The 17,591-nt window shown below is 42.1% G+C and overlaps 1 protein-coding gene across 3 annotated transcripts in view; it reads left to right on the top strand.

The window, feature by feature from the left end:
- The first annotated feature begins 2,249 nt into the window (after nt 1-2,249).
- Nucleotides 2,250-17,591, top strand: part of ABCC1 (ATP binding cassette subfamily C member 1 (ABCC1 blood group)) — a 1,390,768-nt gene continuing 1,375,426 nt past the window's right edge. For all 3 annotated transcript variants that reach the window (XM_085632083.1, XM_085632084.1, XM_085632085.1), the window contains exon 1: nt 2,250-2,443. In XM_085632083.1, coding sequence (XP_085488209.1) covers nt 2,396-2,443 — 48 coding nt within the window. In that variant the 5' untranslated portion in view covers nt 2,250-2,395. The remainder of the gene's footprint in view (nt 2,444-17,591) is intronic.

Below are 17,591 nucleotides of genomic sequence, written 5' to 3' on the forward strand. Positions count from 1 at the left end.
GCAAGGGGTTAGGCACCATAGAACAGTGCATTAATTTAGACCTTATTATATGCAAATATACACGGGCTAAACAAGGCTCGTTGTTTCTTTGCTTTGCCGACCTGACCAGTGCCTTTGACTTGGTTGACCATGGCCTTCTGTGGTCAACCTTGTTGGACATGGGTGCTCCACAGGATATTATCTATTTCTTGGCCCAACTTTATAGGAATCTGACGGCTAAGATACGATACGGGCAATCGGGGGAGTGTACACCCAGTATTAAAGTAGGTTCTGCAATTAGGCAGGGATGCGTCCTTGCACCTCTTCTTTTCTCCCTTTTTATTAATGCAATCGAGTCGGAACTACGGACCATCAGTGCAGATGCACCGACTGCTGGCGGCCTTTCCATCCCAATATTGCTTTACGCGGATGACGCGGTTCTGCTCTCACAAACCCCTCTAGGGTTGCAAAAACTTATGAATAAATTTGCAGATTTTATTAATGGGAGAAAATTAAAAATTAATAATTCGAAAACTTTTATAATGCCCTGTGGGAAGAAAATTAAAAACTTAAGGCCCTTCACAGTTATGGACCAAACTATAAAAGTGGTGGATAAATTCTGTTATCTGGGTATCACTTTTAACAGTGGGGGGATGTGGACACCTGAAATGATTAATGTAAGAGCCAAAATGGCCAAGTGTTCTTTTGGCATATTTAGGTTTGCATCCAAGTTAGGCTCAAGACGGATACCAGACATGTTGTACCTATATCGCCATAAATGTGTTGCTCTGGCCCTATATGGCTCAGGAGTGTGGGGCCATTGTAATAACAACATGCTCCAGGTTGAGGAAAACAAATGTGTCAAAAAACTCCTGTGTTTACCATCTTCTGCCTCAACAAAGCTGATCCATCAGGTGGTTGGTCTAGAACACCTATCTGTCTTGATCAGATTAAGACCCCTGTTAGTATGGAGATCCATATGGGCTAAGGAACAGACTGGTTTTACAAGAAAGATTATTTTAGATTGTCTTCACATGGACAAATGTTCCCGCATCCCCTGGCTTAACTATATTATCCGAACATTTAATGATGTTTTTAATCTCACGGTGCGTGATAACCCTTCTTGTGTTTTAGATATCCCGAAGAGTGAGATTAAATATGAATTTCTGAGGGTTAGCATGGTGAAGCGTAACGCAGCTACTGCTCAGTTCTCCTCGCATGTTTTTTACGACAGATACACTAAGGAAGAAATGGGGCTTTCAGGATACCTTAAATTGGTTACTATCCGATCCCACCAATATGTATTGACAAGATTACGGATGGGGATTGTTCATTTGCTTGTTGCGTATCCTGTAATGAAGACCTATACTACTGCCCCCTGTCCGTGTGATGGGACCACAAAGCAAAGTTCGGAGCATTTTTTATTGTTATGCCCTCTTTATCTCTACCTTCGAAAAGTATATCTGAAACCGCTTTTCAAAAAATATAATGTATCCACTATTGTATCGGCCATGGGGCTTTTATTTGGACTTAATTCACAGGACATCTGTTTTTTTACTGCTGTATATATTTTAAAATCGATACGCTTGAGGAAAAGCACCCTTTTTTGATATGTGATTAACTTAAAACCTGCTGTACCCTCATGTTTTATTACTTATGTATGTATGTACTTTTATGATTATTAATCAATGATCGAATAAAGTTTTTGAATTTGAATTTGAAATAGTGACACATTACACCGCAAATTTGTTTCTTCCCACATAATGTATTCAACCCTGCCGCATAATTTGGTGCTCCTATGCCGAATAATTAAAGTGACCATGGCTATATCTGTCACTTAATAAAGGTTAGTAAAATATTCGTCCCCTCTCCTGGCCAGTGTAGTCTTTCATTCTTTGAAGCTTGTGTTTATTTTAGCGTATTACGCTATTTCACCATTCGTTTGTACTTGTCAGTCTCACTTCTCGCTGCATTCCGTTTCTTATTCGTCTAATTATTCATTTTCTTTATTTGTATAACCTCTTTGCATTCCAGCATAAAAACGCAAAATAAACAAAATACACTAACGCGCAAAGCTGAAGTTAATTTGGTGAAGTTATTTACAAGCCTCTCGCTCCCGACTGCCGTATGAATGGGGAGATGAGAAACACAGGTTTCTCGAGACACACGTCAGTGCGCATGCATATAATTGTACGCATGCGCACCTGAAGCAATCAGAGCATCAAACTACGAGGAGCTTCAACCAACGGAACACCTCTGTGTGCAGCACGCGACCCGGACAGCCAATGGGGGCGCGGCGTGCTCCAAGTTCCTGGATTTCTGTTCTGTAAACGCTGCCGACCGGCAAGTGGGTTACGCAGGTGGAAGCTTCAATCCGGTGCTGGAGGGCGCGTGTCCGCCGAACTAGCACCAGCACATGGTCATGGAGACCTTCTGCGGCACCGAGGGCGGGGAGCGCTTCTGGGTAAGGGCAGTGTGTGGGACTTGCGTGATGTAACGGGCATTGGCTTCTGGACCAGTACTTATACATCTGCATGGTTAGGAGGGACTGGCCTTGATAGTGAACGAATACAGGGGTACTCGGTTCTGTTACTAAAATGTCAGCTTCGTGTTTTATCTCGCACGCTCGTTGTTGTGCACGAGGAAGCGAAAGTGTGCCACGTACCTTAGCTTTATGTAACCCTGTATGCCTCCACTAACCTCCTATTGTTTAATTGCGTTCTCTATACAAAAACAAGTGGTTGTGCCTTCCATTGGGCGATGAGCTGCACTTAGTAACCCCCCCTGCCCCTCGTTTGTGTTTAGGGTTATACCTGCACCCCTCATCCCTACTCTGAGTTGAGCACTGAGTACTTTGTGTCCGAGATGGAACCCCTGAACCACGTGGACTTTCGTTGTGTAAGGAGTCTGAAAAACAGTTGTCATCTGGGCGACTTAAGCTTTCACCTCAGATGGAGGTCTCCTCACACTTTTGGTCAAGGTTAGGAAGATTCAGTAAAAGCTGATACACCCTAAACTAACACGGCACCTGCTTCTGGTCATTTTGCGTGCTATGTAAAGTTTAGTGGGGGAAGTCGCACTCGGGCAAGTATTTAATGAGATATCGTACTTCCAACTAACTGCCCGGCAGCACTTTGTCGCATGCTTATTCTAAAATAATTGTCCATTCCGGAGGGAATGAAAATAACCACGTGCGTTCTCGATTTATTATGCGATTTTAGTATTCCTCTCTTTCCAACTTTATTCGCGTCCACTCATTGGCTTTTTTTCTTCAGATCGTCACCCCTCTCCAAATCTCGTACTAAACACTTCTTCACTGCCTGCAAGTGTACCAACCAGCCTTAGTGTTCGTTTTGTCTTCCTGGCATGCCGCCTTTCTAACACATTTATATTCTTTGATTAGTCTTTGGTGTAGAGTGAAGCAACACGACGTTGGGCGCAAACGTGAAAAATGCAGAGGCCTCGAATTAATTGTTTGGTCAGTGATTCGTGTTTCAGAGTAGTAATTGATTCGTGACTTGCATTAAGAAAATAACCTGTCGCTGAAACCTACGTGAATGAATTTGAGACTGTAAGCAGAGTCCGAGTGTAGGCCTGTGTCCCAATTAAGTGCCCCTAATTAGCAGATCAGTTTATGTTAAGAAAAAAGCATCACACGTTTGTAAATTGGGGCAGATTTAAAATTAAGATTTGTTGCAGTTTTAGATTGATCAACTGTAAAACCGCCCCCGATCATAACATAGGACCACAAACAGCCAAAAAAACAAACCTAAAAAAAAAAAACAGCCTTTACACTGATCTGTGAGACCACCCCTTAAGACATTGCCAAATTTGCCCTTTAGGCAAATCCGTCGCTGTCTGTAAGTTGTCTAATTAACTCTGTCTGGTTAGGTAAGGAAACCAGCTAATAGTCCAGGTTGCTATTCGCCCATTGCTTATGGGGAAGATTCGCTTTGACTTGTTAACTGTTGCTGCTCAAGTTTATGTTCAACGTGTTACGGACATTTTTTTTGATTAGCTTTGTTTCTTGAGCAAATAAAACAATAAGGCTGGCTTATTTTGGCCGTCTTTATTTGATATGAGTTGAATTTCTTTCAGTTTCTACACAGTGGTTAAACGGATTTTTAAATTCTGTGCAAAATACCATTGCTCTCCCTTGAGTTTCTTCGTAGTTTAAACCGCTTTTATATTTGGTTTCTGATGGGTCATTTACTAGCAGTATCTGAGCCCGTGGCAATGAGATAAAAAGTCACTATCTGAATATGCCAGGTCATCTGCAGTGTCTATTAACGCAGTTTTCCAATTTTGATTGACAAATAATCTGTACACAGGGGTGTAACGCAGGTGGGCTCCCAACGTTTCAGGGGGCCCCATTCAGCCCAAGGCCAATGAATAGATGTGAGAGACTAAGGACCCCTCTTCAGGCAGTAGCAATGTACATAAAATATACATGTACTGTTTAGACAGATTGAAGGTGGTAAACACCAGTATTGTCATAAACAGCGTACAATCAGTTAACCCCTTCAGTGCCCATGACGAGCTGGACTCGTCATGGGCTGCGGTGGCGCTGTGCCCATGACGAGTCCAGCTCGTCATGAACTCCGCCCGCTAATGAGAGGCGCGGCACTGGGCGGGGAAAGGGGCGGGCATGCAAGGGGTTAAGTAGATGGTTCAGGAGCAAGGGTACTATGTTGTTTATTGCTAAAAAGCTCATCCACTCTCCAGGCATACTACATTTTTGTTATTTTCATAGGGGCTACCTTGTTTATCCCTGTTGGGAGCGTGGAAAGTCAGTCCTTTATAATGTAAAACCTCTGACCAAACTTGTTTTTGTGGAGGGAGCAAAGAGTGACTTGTAAGGTGCATTTTGGGCAGGTAAAACAAAGATAATAAGACTGCATCAAAAAAACAATGGGTAGGACTTGCACACCTCAGTGTATCAAAACATGTTGACCCCATAGTTGTCAAACATGTTGACTTTTATTTATTTTTTAGTTCCATTGTTAACATTCACTGTCGTTTTCATAGTATGGTTACCCAGGGCCTGATTCTTAGTACCACAGACCCAACCCCTACACACTTCCCCAGTTAGCAACTTACAGGCAGCCACAACTCAGTTAGATATGGCTTACTTGCACCCTCAGTACAGTACCCTCCTAATGGCAGAGCTAATGCAAAATTTAACATTAAAATCCCGATGGTGAAGGTATTGACTTGACTTTTTTGTGTTTACTTTTTTTTTTTTTTTTAAATTTTATTGTGCAGATAAAAAAGGGTACAAGCACGGGCCTACAACCTCCGGGGCCGGCCGCTAAGATTCAGAAATGATCAAGCGTGTTTACTTTTTTTTATTTTTATTTTTTTAAAGAATCAAACCTACTTTTTGACGACAAGCATTCTTAAGTTCTAACCTTGCAATTTTAAAGAATTTTTAATTCTAAAAAGGGTATTGATCTTTATCCTATGTTTGGGTTTGAATGTCAGCATTTCTCAGTATGGAAATAAGGATTTAACCAGAACCTAAGAAGTGTTAATAGGCTTGTGATTGCTGAACTTTATAAAGCTTGTGCACTGTTTAGTTGATTCTTTAGTCAATGTGTTTTTTTGTTTTATGTCTCACCTACATTCTGTTTCTAATGTACTAAGAAGCCCCAAGTGTTATGCAGAGTTTATCCAATTGGTCATCAAAACAGTGTATCATGTTTTTGAACCTCAGTGTGTCCAGATGTAAAGGGTAAAGTAAATGCAACATAAACCATTATTACGGGAATAAAATACTTTTAAAACTGTTTAGTCACAGCAATTAAAGTTAATAAAGTTCCCCGCTGGAGGACAGACTCCTTGACGGGCATCTGCTTGAGCGTGCCATATCCCTGACGTACAGGAAACTAATTAATAACATGCATGATCCCCTGACCCTACTGCGGGAGAAATGGACTGAGGACGGAATAGAATTGGATGACGAAGGGTGGCAGACAGCGATCTCGTCCCCAAAAACAGTAGCAATTTCGGCCCGGCCCCGCCTGGTGCAACTAAAAATCTTGCACAGAATATATATAATGGGTCCTCAATTGGTACACGTGGGGGGGGGACATACGGATGGGTCTTGTAGACGTGGGTGTTCCCAGCCAGGTATTTTCATACACATCATATGGCATTGCAGGCTAATTCAGGAGTACTGGCACAAGATACATTCCATCATGAGTGAAACCCTAGAGATTGACATCCGGCCGGAAGCTCCTAGATGCCTCCTAAATATCTGGGAACCCACGGACCTCAATGCCTACGCCATACACTGGGTGACACTTGCCTGCATGATTGCCAAGAGGAACGTTGCGCAACACTGGGGGGCGTCACAGGCACCTACAATAACAGACTGGAAAAAGGACCTTGATTGGTGCATGCAACGAGAGATCTGTGTACATCGCAAGGGGTTGACCCCGAAAATGGTCCAAGATTTGGACCCCCTGGAACTCATATCGAGGTGAAATATGTACCGCCCCCAGACTTCACGATGTAGATGTCTCCCCTTCCCCGTAATTCCAACTGTACCATCATTTTATCCATTGCTGAATCCTTGTGCTCGCAATTACCTATGCGGTGTTACTATGAAACTATGCCTTGCAGTCGATGTTTTTCTAATCAAGAGTTATAAAAAAAAAAAAAGTTAATAAAGTACTCTAAAATGGGCCATGGTTTGCAAGAATTAGGTCACTCAACCACTGCCATCGGCGCACTCTGGAATTTAAATCGATATTCTAGGATTATTGTGGAACTTCATATAACGTGCATTAATCTCCCAGTCTCTACATGTCACCTTAAACAGCAAATTGTGTTCTTGCAACCTTTCTGGAGTGTGATAGGTCATATGAAGGTAGATGGAGTACATGAGGCACAAGTGGGCTGATATTGTTTCTACTCTGGGAGCCATCTTGACTCTCCAGTCTTCATCGTCTCGGGGCCGTTAATCTAGCTCCCAGTCTGAAGTCTTGCTAGGGTGATTTGATAATTTATCAATAGATGTGGTTTTTACAGGAGTCCCCATTCTTATCTAATGGTTCATTGTGAGTTTTGCTTCTAGACAGTTAAAGTTTGGAAAAGCGAGCTGTTCGACATGGCTCCAAGGTATGCCTTAGGAAATGACCGTGCACACCGTTTTTCTAAGTTTTTTTTCGTAGTCACGTAGTTTTAATATGTTATGTGCGTGCAGGCCCGAAATCGTGCACTGCTCGGCCACGTGGAAAACAAGTAGAGGTGTGGGGCAAGACTCCACCCCACTTCGGACGCACAGCATTCCAAAGGGCATATAAAAAATGCCACAAATTGATCCAATTTAGTCCAAGTTTATTTGCATTATTAATCCACTTTTTTTAAATGTCACTCCTTTTTATCCGAACAAAAGTTAAACACTATGTTTTGCATTAAATCCTTAGTGCTTGTAGACATGCCAATACAGGCCTTGATCTGCAGCATGGAATGATACATAGGTCCTCCTTAACAAGTACTTTTCATTACCCAATGCATTTCGGGCCTGGTCTGGCCCTTCGTCCGGGGTTATCTACAAATTAAAACAAATCGATTAACTTCTGTCATTAAACACCTCTAGTTTGTGTCTTTCCATGCATCAAAAAGACGAAAAATCCATCATTTATAACAAAAGTTCACCCCATAATTAACGTAATACTCACAGAATTCATGATATGCCTATGATGCGGTAAATGCCCACCCTAGCTCTTGCGACTCCCGTATTAAACAGAAGTCCAGCTCGTTAAGCTCATTAAACGGTTCCCCCGCAAATGTTTAAAGCAGGTGTTACAACTACGCATCCTTTTCACACAAACCCGTACCTTCAAAATTTCAATGACTGCTTCCGTTCGTGGTTCACAACGTTGTAAATGTCTCCCAATGTTATGCTGTTTTAAACACCTGCCTCGTAACCCCACCCATTTCCGTTCATCCAATAAACACACTTTATTCCTTCAAACTACGTCCATGCGTTTACAGAACTAAACAACCCATGATGCACTGTTATTACGAGATACCGAAAGGTATACCCATTATTCCGCATGTTTTCAATAAACCAGTATATGTCCCGTTGTTACCCCTCTTTGCATATAACTGATGGTGCTGCCCGCTATTCTGAGCATTTACCAATGAAATTCACCGCCCTCGGTCTAAACCCCTGTTCAACGTTAAAACAACTTACAGCTTAATTAACGTTGAACAGGGGTTTAGACCGAGGGCGGTGAATTTCATTGGTAAATGCTCAGAATAGCGGGCAGCACCATCAGTTATATGCAAAGAGGGGTAACAACGGGACATATACTGGTTTATTGAAAACATGCGGAATAATGGGTATACCTTTCGGTATCTCGTAATAACAGTGCATCATGGGTTGTTTAGTTCTGTAAACGCATGGACGTAGTTTGAAGGAATAAAGTGTGTTTATTGGATGAACGGAAATGGGTGGGGTTACGAGGCAGGTGTTTAAAACAGCATAACATTGGGAGACATTTACAACGTTGTGAAACACGAACGGAAGCAGTCATTGAAATTTTGAAGGTACGGGTTTGTGTGAAAAGGATGCGTAGTTGTAACACCTGCTTTAAACATTTGCGGGGGAACCGTTTAATGAGCTTAACGAGCTGGACTTCTGTTTAATACGGGAGTCGCAAGAGCTAGGGTGGGCATTTACCGCATCATAGGCATATCATGAATTCTGTGAGTATTACGTTAATTATGGGGTGAACTTTTGTTATAAATGATGGATTTTTCATCTTTTTGATGCATGGAAAGACACAAACTAGAGGTGTTTAATGACAGAAGTTAATCGATTTGTTTTAATTTGTAGATAACCCCTGACGAAGGGCCAGACCAGGCCCGAAATGCATTGGGTAATGAAAAGTACTTGTTAAGGAGGACCTATGTATCATTCCATGCTGCAGATCAAGGCCTGTATTGGCATGTCTACAAGCACTAAGGATTTAATGCAAAACATAGTGTAACTTTTTTCGGATAAAAAGGAGTGACGTTTAAAAAAGTGGATTAATAATGCAAATAAACTTTTGGACTAAATTGGATCAATTTGTGGCATTTTTTATATGCCCTTTGGAATGCTGTGCGTCCGAAGTGGGGTGGAGTCTTGCCCCACACCTCTACTTGTTTTCCAAGGTATGCCTGCCTGAACTGCAAATGTCTGTAGAACCTAGAGTTATGCAAAGCAAATTACCTACTCAGGTCCTCTATTTACTTACTAGGATCTCCGTGTTAAGATATCCTGAAGTAATCCTATGCTTGGAAACCAGACATCTGTGCAGGATTTGCTGGCTATGTCCTTTGTCCAAGTGAACTTTCTCATGTGATCTTACTGTTCCATCCTATTCATACTGGTGCTTTGCACCAGCAATCTAAGCTTAATCTAGTGACCAGAGGTATGTATCCAAGATATGAGGGGTATATAGGAACCTGAACAGGTCCATCTACAAACTGAGAGCGGGGTCCAACCTGCCGCAAAAATGGCATCCATTAATAGTAAGAAGTTGGGCTGCCTAGTTGGCCACCATTGTACACTCCCTGCTTGCATTTATCGAAGGATACTCTGCAATGATTAAGGGGAGGCTTGTCCCACCTATCCTTGTATGTAATTTGTACACTTTACCCTGAGTGTGGTCACATTTTGTTCTAAACAGCATTGGAGTCTCTGCCATTATAAGCATGCTTAAATATTTGAAATTGTCAGGACTCCAAATCTCTATTGCCAGTAGGTAATCAAGGTAGCACTATGTACTGGTATTATGATAGATTTACTCAACTGACTGAGCCCTGACTGCTTGCCATATACGTTTTTAAGATTCAATCAGTCACTGACCAGCCCATCTGGGGTATGTAGAAATGAAATGTCATCTGTGTAGAGGGAAACAAAGTCTGCAAACCCCCCCCACCCCTTCCCATGGAAGGCCCTGCTTCAGTCGATCCTATCGGAATAATCACTCTACCATATATGCTACAGTAATTCTGTGAGATACTATTTTTCTCTAAATTGCAATAAAAAAATCTGTTCCCACCTATATGTCCCAGCACCTTTCTTTGTTTGTATTGTTTGAATGTAGGCTTATTTTAGGCATTTGTAGGTGTACTGAGTCGTTTGCTCAGGGATGAAGTCTTGTATGCTGAGTTTGTAGAACAGCATATGCATTCTTTTTTAGGACTCGCTGGCGTTGTAGCGCGAAGCGCTGCCGCCAACGAGAACTATTGTTGCCCAGATGCCTCTCAAGGGAGACAGACCGGGGCACGCGCAGCGATCGGGGTCTGTGGACGCGCAGACGCACACACAGACACGCGCGCACACACCCCGCCGCTGCCGATTTCCCCCCCCCCCCCCTCACCGCATCCGCGGCTGCCTAGCGCGCGCGCACACACACATCGCCACCCCCCCCCACCCCCTGTTAAGAGACCAGTGTTTCTGTTGTAGCTCACTGCAGCTTCCTTCCCGCCCTCATCCCGCCCAGGGCTCTGATGCTCCCACCGCCGCCTTTTTCATTGTGCGGGCCGCCCCGCGCCCCGCTCACCTCCTCGTTCTGTGTTGTTTGGTGCTTTGCGGGTCGCCCGGACCGGCCACCCGCGCTGTTTCTCCTCCTGCGTGGGGGGCCCCTCCGTTGGCGGCATGGTGACTGCGTGGCGGGACCCTGCCATGCTGGCCGCCATCTGAGTGTGCTCCTGGTTTAACTTTTCAGCAATTGTCCATGTCGATCGCAGTTGGGCATTTGTTTGGTAGGATATGGCTTTGTTTGGGCTTCTTTTTTTTGTGTCGTCATGAAAATACACAAAAGCGAGTTCTTCAAGCCTTTTATGGTTTGTACATGACTGCACTGCCTTATTTACAAGCCCAAACACAAGAAAGCTTCGCTGTCTATGTATTTTAATGACCACATTTATATAATATGTAAACATGAATTATTTAAAGAACCCACTCATACTTGGCCGAAACTGGAAATATGTAGTAGCGTAGTTTTGTTTTCCCATGACAGCACACGCAGGGCATGTATGTCTTACCCAATCCAATATGGCCGAAGCACACGTGCTGTACGTGCCATTCTGTAGGGGTGATAGTCCTGTTTCCATGTTACGGAATGACGTCACTGAGACTTGGAGACATTGGGCAATGATGTATTAGAACAAGGAACGGTCAGCGGAAGTTTCTTGAAAAGAAAAAACGGTTTCGAGAAAACATAGTGACGAGAAGTCGAGTGGCTTGGTGGTAGAGGATTCACACCATTCCTGGAGTGGGAACCCCGGGGTCGGTGGAGTCACACCCCGGGGAAGCGCGGGGAGAATAGGAAATATCTGCAAGTGCAAAGTGTAGCGCCTCACCAGCAACCTCAGCCTTTACCTCGGAAACAGTAGGGTGTACCATAGTTTTCACTCCTGGATTACTGAAAGACGCCATTGATTTCAGGGATGAACCACAAGACTAAGAAGCGAATACAAGAAGTCAAACGCAGTGCCAGAACTGCGAGAACCGCAGGACTGGAGCCGACGGGAGTATAGCCGGACTTTCGACCTGAGCCACAGCACAGTGCGGGTAAGGGTGCCCTGCCCGGGAGAGGAATGATGTATGATGACTGCGTTGTCTTAGGGCATCCTCCCCCCTTATAGGTAAGTTATCATTAGCTCTGTTCTGCTTGTTGGAAGTGTAGTCTGAAGAACCGTACCTCTAATTATTGTTATTAATCTAATACGTCTTTTTATTTTTCCTACCACATTGCAGAATGGAATAATAGCATTCAGATTATTCGAGTCCGCAGGCTTTTTCTCTGCTGGGAGAGTGCATCATGGCCACCACTGATTAAGTGCACCTAAACGATCTGCAACTGTATCCGCTGCAGATTTGCTAACTGTTTCTTGTTTACGAAAGAAGCCTTTTAAATCGACATCACAGACCGTAACGAAATACTCTGATTATTCCATAATTTGTTTACAGCGAGGCGCTGGTTTATACTTTCCGGTGTAGAGTACCCCGTTTTGTTGCTCTTCTGTGTTGCATTGCAAGAGATCCTAGCATTTAGAGAAAAAAACATGTCCTGGTAATTCCCTTCAGAATAATTTCCTTGAATTCTTAGTTTTTGGTCTAATTGTACTGGATTCCCTTATTTTCTATTTATATTTTCTGGTGTAGATTACCCAAAACAGATTCTGTTTGTCTCAAATCGTGGTAGCATTAATATATTGAAAGGTGCTTTTCTCAGGGGGTTGCAATGACAGAGTTGTTACTCTCTTCAATATGGTTATTTGTGTTTGCTTCCCCCTCTTTCACAAAGTATTTGGTACCATAGTGGTCTTCTGCCTCAAGTATGTGTTAGAATATTCACATTCTGTGAGTATTAATAAGTTGGTCATAGTGCTCAATCACAAAACAGGAAGAACGAACATAAGTGATTTTGTTTATTATTCATTCCTTTTTAATTTACAAATACGATACATCCGTTAAGCTTACAGACAAATAAACTGAATACACACAGTAACAAAGGAAAGAAAGCATGCCTGTTACTCAAAAACTTAAAACCCATGCTAAGTACAACGCTTCTCAATCATTAATAACTCTTTAGACAATCAGAAAATGTTAATTTAAAAATATATTTTATTTGATTCACTGAATAAACAAAATTGCAATGCTGTCTCTGCTGTAGGTATATTGTTCATATTCAAAGTATCTTTTATTTAGATAAAACCTTTATTGACCTTCTATGGCTGGACAGTTACAAATATGGTGAGAAAATGTTTAATTGTCCAAACCACAATGTCATCAGTAACTATGTTTTATAGCATACTCGGGGCCAAACATTACAACATCTAACCATGGACTATAAAACCTTAAGAATGTATTCAGTACATATAGTTTTAAGAAACCTGTGTGATACTGTTTTGGATGAGCATCAATACACCTCAAACCCAGTCTTGGCCAAGATGTATTGATTGATCTTTGCAGAGATCGACAATAAAACTAGTAATCAGTACTTGCTCGCTGAGTTCTTAAAATTAATCCCCGATAATCCTAAATTCAACTAATCAGAGGATAATTATACTGACTAATTGTATCTTTCAAATAGAACAAGCATTTGCAATGCGATAGGTCTTGCATTTACGCAAGTTTAAGCTATTGCCATTGTAAATGACAATGTGTTTTATTTATGTTTCGAAAACCAAAGCATGAATAAAAGGCATCATCATTTACAATGCCAATAGCTCAAACTCGCGTAAAAGCGAGACCTGTGGCATTGCAAATGCTTGTTGTATATTTGCATCGATGTTCTTAACCATAGTGTTATTTACTACACAATAGCCTAAGGCCACTACCAAGACTTTTGTTTACTTATGATGGGAGCAGACCAAGGTACAAGAAAATTTAGGAACACATTTAGAGAATGATTGTCAGGAATTATTGACGTACTAACTTCTCTGCTTTAGCATGCGTGACTTCAAAGTGCCTTTTTTTTTTTTTTTTAGGTTGAGCGTAGCGACAGCACACATGCGCTTCTCTGAGGCATTCTGTAATCCCTCTGTGGGTTTCGACCACGCCCACTGCTTTCCATTTGTTTTGTGTGCCTTTCTAAATTGCATTCTTTTTATTGGTGAAACGCTGCTCTTTGTCCCACCTTTGAGTGTGTTTTCACTTTCGTGGCACCTGTCCCTATTCCATTTGCCATTACTCTTGGATTTATTTATTGTTTGACGCACTATTTTTATTGCATTGAGTGGTTCTGCAATGTTTCTTGCTTGGCTGCGCTAGTTCTTATTACGTGTATCTAAGATTCGCTCCTATATCTGAGCGCTACCTATTGTTCATGTTGCCTTTGCTCCCACGCCCTCCTGTTCGTGTTCTCCACCCCCCTCGTCCCTCCTTCTCTCCCTTTTCTGGGTACACGGTGTTTTTTTTGTTAAATGATTTTTTTTTTCTTTTCTTTTTGAAGAAACAATAGGAGACGCACAAACATCCACGCTAATCTCCTATCTCCACAATGTGGGGACAGCAGCAACTGGAGGTCTTGCGTGCTCCACTTAGCACGCTGGTGCAGCCATATTTCCTCCTGAAAGCTCACTTGGCTCCTGTTTACTTGCTGCACAGGTCTCTCCCTGTCCCACCTTCCCCCTATCAAGCATATGCGCAGCCCGCTGACTGAGCTTCTTGTGCTCATTGGAAGGGTTAACTTCCACCCCCGCACCCTTGTCTTTGGATGCCTCCTTAGGGGCGGTATGACTTTCAATGGATCACAACTATACATAAACTTTTCAGGGGTTGTATTATTGTGATATTTTGAAATTGAGATTATCCTAGAAGTCTATTTCTTAGCACTTCACAATCCTCTGTTATAATATTGGGTTCAGTCCAAGATGCCTCTGGTAATTTTACTCTGCGACGGGCGCGACCATAGTTCCTTCTAACATGCGAGCTTGCACATGTCTTTTTTCCAGCGCGTCCACACTGTTTCAAAGCGACCATGTCAATAAGAGTTAACTTGCTAGCCATATAGTTAAAGATAACCTGAGTGGCCCCAAACAGTCACATTGATGGCAAAGTGTGGTGGCTTCCTTTTTACAAGACTGGTCGGAAGAGCAGGTGTTTCTGCTGCGGGTACATTGCATTTGGAACATCCGAGAGCTTGCTGCCTCTACACCTGCCGCTTGCTCTGGAAGTTTTGAGGACCTGGCAGGATTGTGTAGGGAGCGTTTAGGGTTATGGGCAGAACTGCAGAGTATGGAGCTGCGGAGCCAGGTTCGAATTCCTGTCGGTATACGTTTTGTACTTTGTGATTGGTCCCCGTAACAAATTTGGAAAGGCCTCATAATAACCAGTTTGCATTTAGTAATGGAGCAACTGCTAGTGTCTTACTGTGTCCCAACATTTTGATGGCAGGTCGAGGTCTGTATTCAATCTGATGGCTCTAGTAGAGGCGCTGTAATTTGAATGTAGCCAGAACAGTAAACCCAGGGGCAGTGGAGGTTTATGAATAGGTAACCTAAACGGCACTATGCATGTACAACTTCCCCTTCTTTCCCAGTGCCACTGAAGCTGAGAGTGGCACCGTTAACCCATATTAAAAGTTGAAGAAAAATGTTGGGAAGCTATGCATTTTCAACATCCTGTCACTTTGGCCTTTGGCCAAATCATGTAATCTCCGAGTGCCTAAGATTAATGAATGAGTTCTTGAGTAATGTAACAGGTGCTCATTTAAAGTGCCTTTGGGCCAAGTTTGCGCTATATAAAACTGAAGAAAAAAAATTCAGTAGTAACAGCCGCATTTGGGGGCAGGCGCAACGTAGGCATTAATGTATTGTCCATATCATTTATTTATTGTAGTTGAAGTGGCCTGCATTGCAGCCACAGTACGAGTAGCTGCTCTACTTATGTTATTGACTGTTTTTCACTTAAAGTTTGAAAATACTAACTTATAATAAATACTTTCCAAATATTCTGATTAAGGGGAAATGCAGCTGCATGTGAAAAATACTTTCTTGAACCTTGATGGAAAGCTTATCATATTCTAGCATGAGGTTTGCGTGAATTATGTACATTTCGAATATGTTTAAAGTTCGAGCACGGGCTATTAGTCAGTCGACATGTCTCTCCCTGTTAATTTCTAGACATAACCACTTCTTTTCCCAGGTGCTCCTTCTGCTATGTTACTGTATATATGTATGGAAATGTAAATCTAGGATGAAACAAAAAGAGCGCTTCCAAGTCATACTGTTAACATATGGTGCTGCTAGAACTAGGGGAAGTTAGGGTAATGAATGGCTCTGTTAAGCTGTTATACTGCAGGTGCTCATGCACTTTTCTGCAGTTTCACCATTGAACCACTACAAAAACCTAATTGATGTGACATTCAGTGCTTGAATTAGAAAACATGTACGAAGCGTACACGTAAATTGTTAGCTAAGGCATGTAAATGGAAAGGCGGGTCAGTCAAAAGGAACGGAGTCATGAAAACCAGAATCTTGTTGTCAACTTAAACATTTACTTTTTTTTTCAAACACTGCTGTACAGAAATTGGCCACAAGTACAAATGTGACAGTACATATGTTGAGCCAAATTTGTCACAAAGGCTGCATTATAAAATCTTATGGGTTGAGGCTACTTCTGCAGAGATATTTACGTGCCCAGCAATTCTCGGGCATAATAATGGTAAAATAACTCTGGGGATTAATGCAGTTGCTAGAGATATGAGTTTTGTCTAGTTACAGTTTTGACTCATAAAGTCGCATAGATTGTTAGTGTGTTGCCTGCAAAGAACATTGTGTAACATTTCGATCCCATATTCTTATTTCATGTAGACCAGTATTTTGGTTTTTGCTTTAGACCAAGATGCTTTTATTATTTGCAGTTCACATTTTGCAGTCTTTCTAATATAGCACAGTGAGCTATGAATCGGCATCAATAAACTGCTTGCAAACTGCAAGTCAAGGGTTTAGAACCTAGTTTTTTTTTCTCAATTTTTCATATAAGGGTGCTAAAATGGTTTCTTTGTGTAGCAATAAAGTCTTGTAACCACAGACAACCCAACGCACTGTTACATTTTAAATCCTGACTTTGTTTCTCCCAGTTATGCATTTTTAATACACAACGCCTACCTTCTTACAGTACATGTATGTAGCTTATATACAAGGGGTAAACGTAAGAAAAACCTGCCTCCAGTGTTTTCCTTAAGTACTTGACTTCTAACGTGATCAGCTGTGTGCTTTTGTTTTCCCCTCCATTGAATTAGCATCTAGGTATTGGGCTCCAGGTGGCTCCCATCCAGGATCGTTCTTGCACAAAAGGAGGACTGGTGGCCCTTAAAATGAGGCTTATGTTTTGGGCCTAACTGGAATTGTAAATTGGAGAACCTCTTCACCATCTGCAGATTCCTGCTCCGAAAGGAAAGCAGACAACCTGCGGGCGTTTATCATTCTGTCCCAGTGTCGGGGAAATTACATTGGGAAACATTTCAACATATTTCACAGGGTCCAGCTAGGATCCCAGTTCTGGCTTAATAGCAGTCTCATTCTTTTGACTGCTTAGATCAATGCTGCTGCCCAATAACATTTTATAATTGTTCAACCTTCTGAGTCCGATTCTCTTTTTTTTTTTTTTTTAATTCTTTTTTTTTTTCTTTTTATATATCTGAGATTTAGATGCCACGAGTAAACCACTCATGTTGTGATGTTTTTTTTTAACTACATTGGAAAAACTGGGTCAAGACCCTATTAAACAGAGCTCTCTGTGTGAAATGCACCCGTTATTGCTCGTTATAAACAAAAGATTGGAGTGGTGATTGCCACAGATGTATATTGCAGAGCGCAGCAATCACAAGCATATTTAGATCCTTGGTGCACATAGCCTTGACTGCAGCGCACAGAGATCTTACAAGGCCGCAAGCAGATAAAAAAAATTAGAGGGAACATTGGGTGCGACCACTACAAACGCGCTCTTATCATGGCTTCCATTAGCTGAGGATAAGAAGCGTTGACAGAGGTGGCATGATTGTTTGAATGGCGGTGTGAAACGAAGTCTCCAAGGATAATGTGCTGCATTGCCAAATACTTACACGTGTTGAACCTCCCCTCATTTGTGCTTA

This window comes from Triturus cristatus, chromosome 10 (assembly GCF_964204655.1).
Source record: "Triturus cristatus chromosome 10, aTriCri1.1, whole genome shotgun sequence".
Lineage (NCBI taxonomy): Eukaryota > Metazoa > Chordata > Amphibia > Caudata > Salamandridae > Triturus > Triturus cristatus.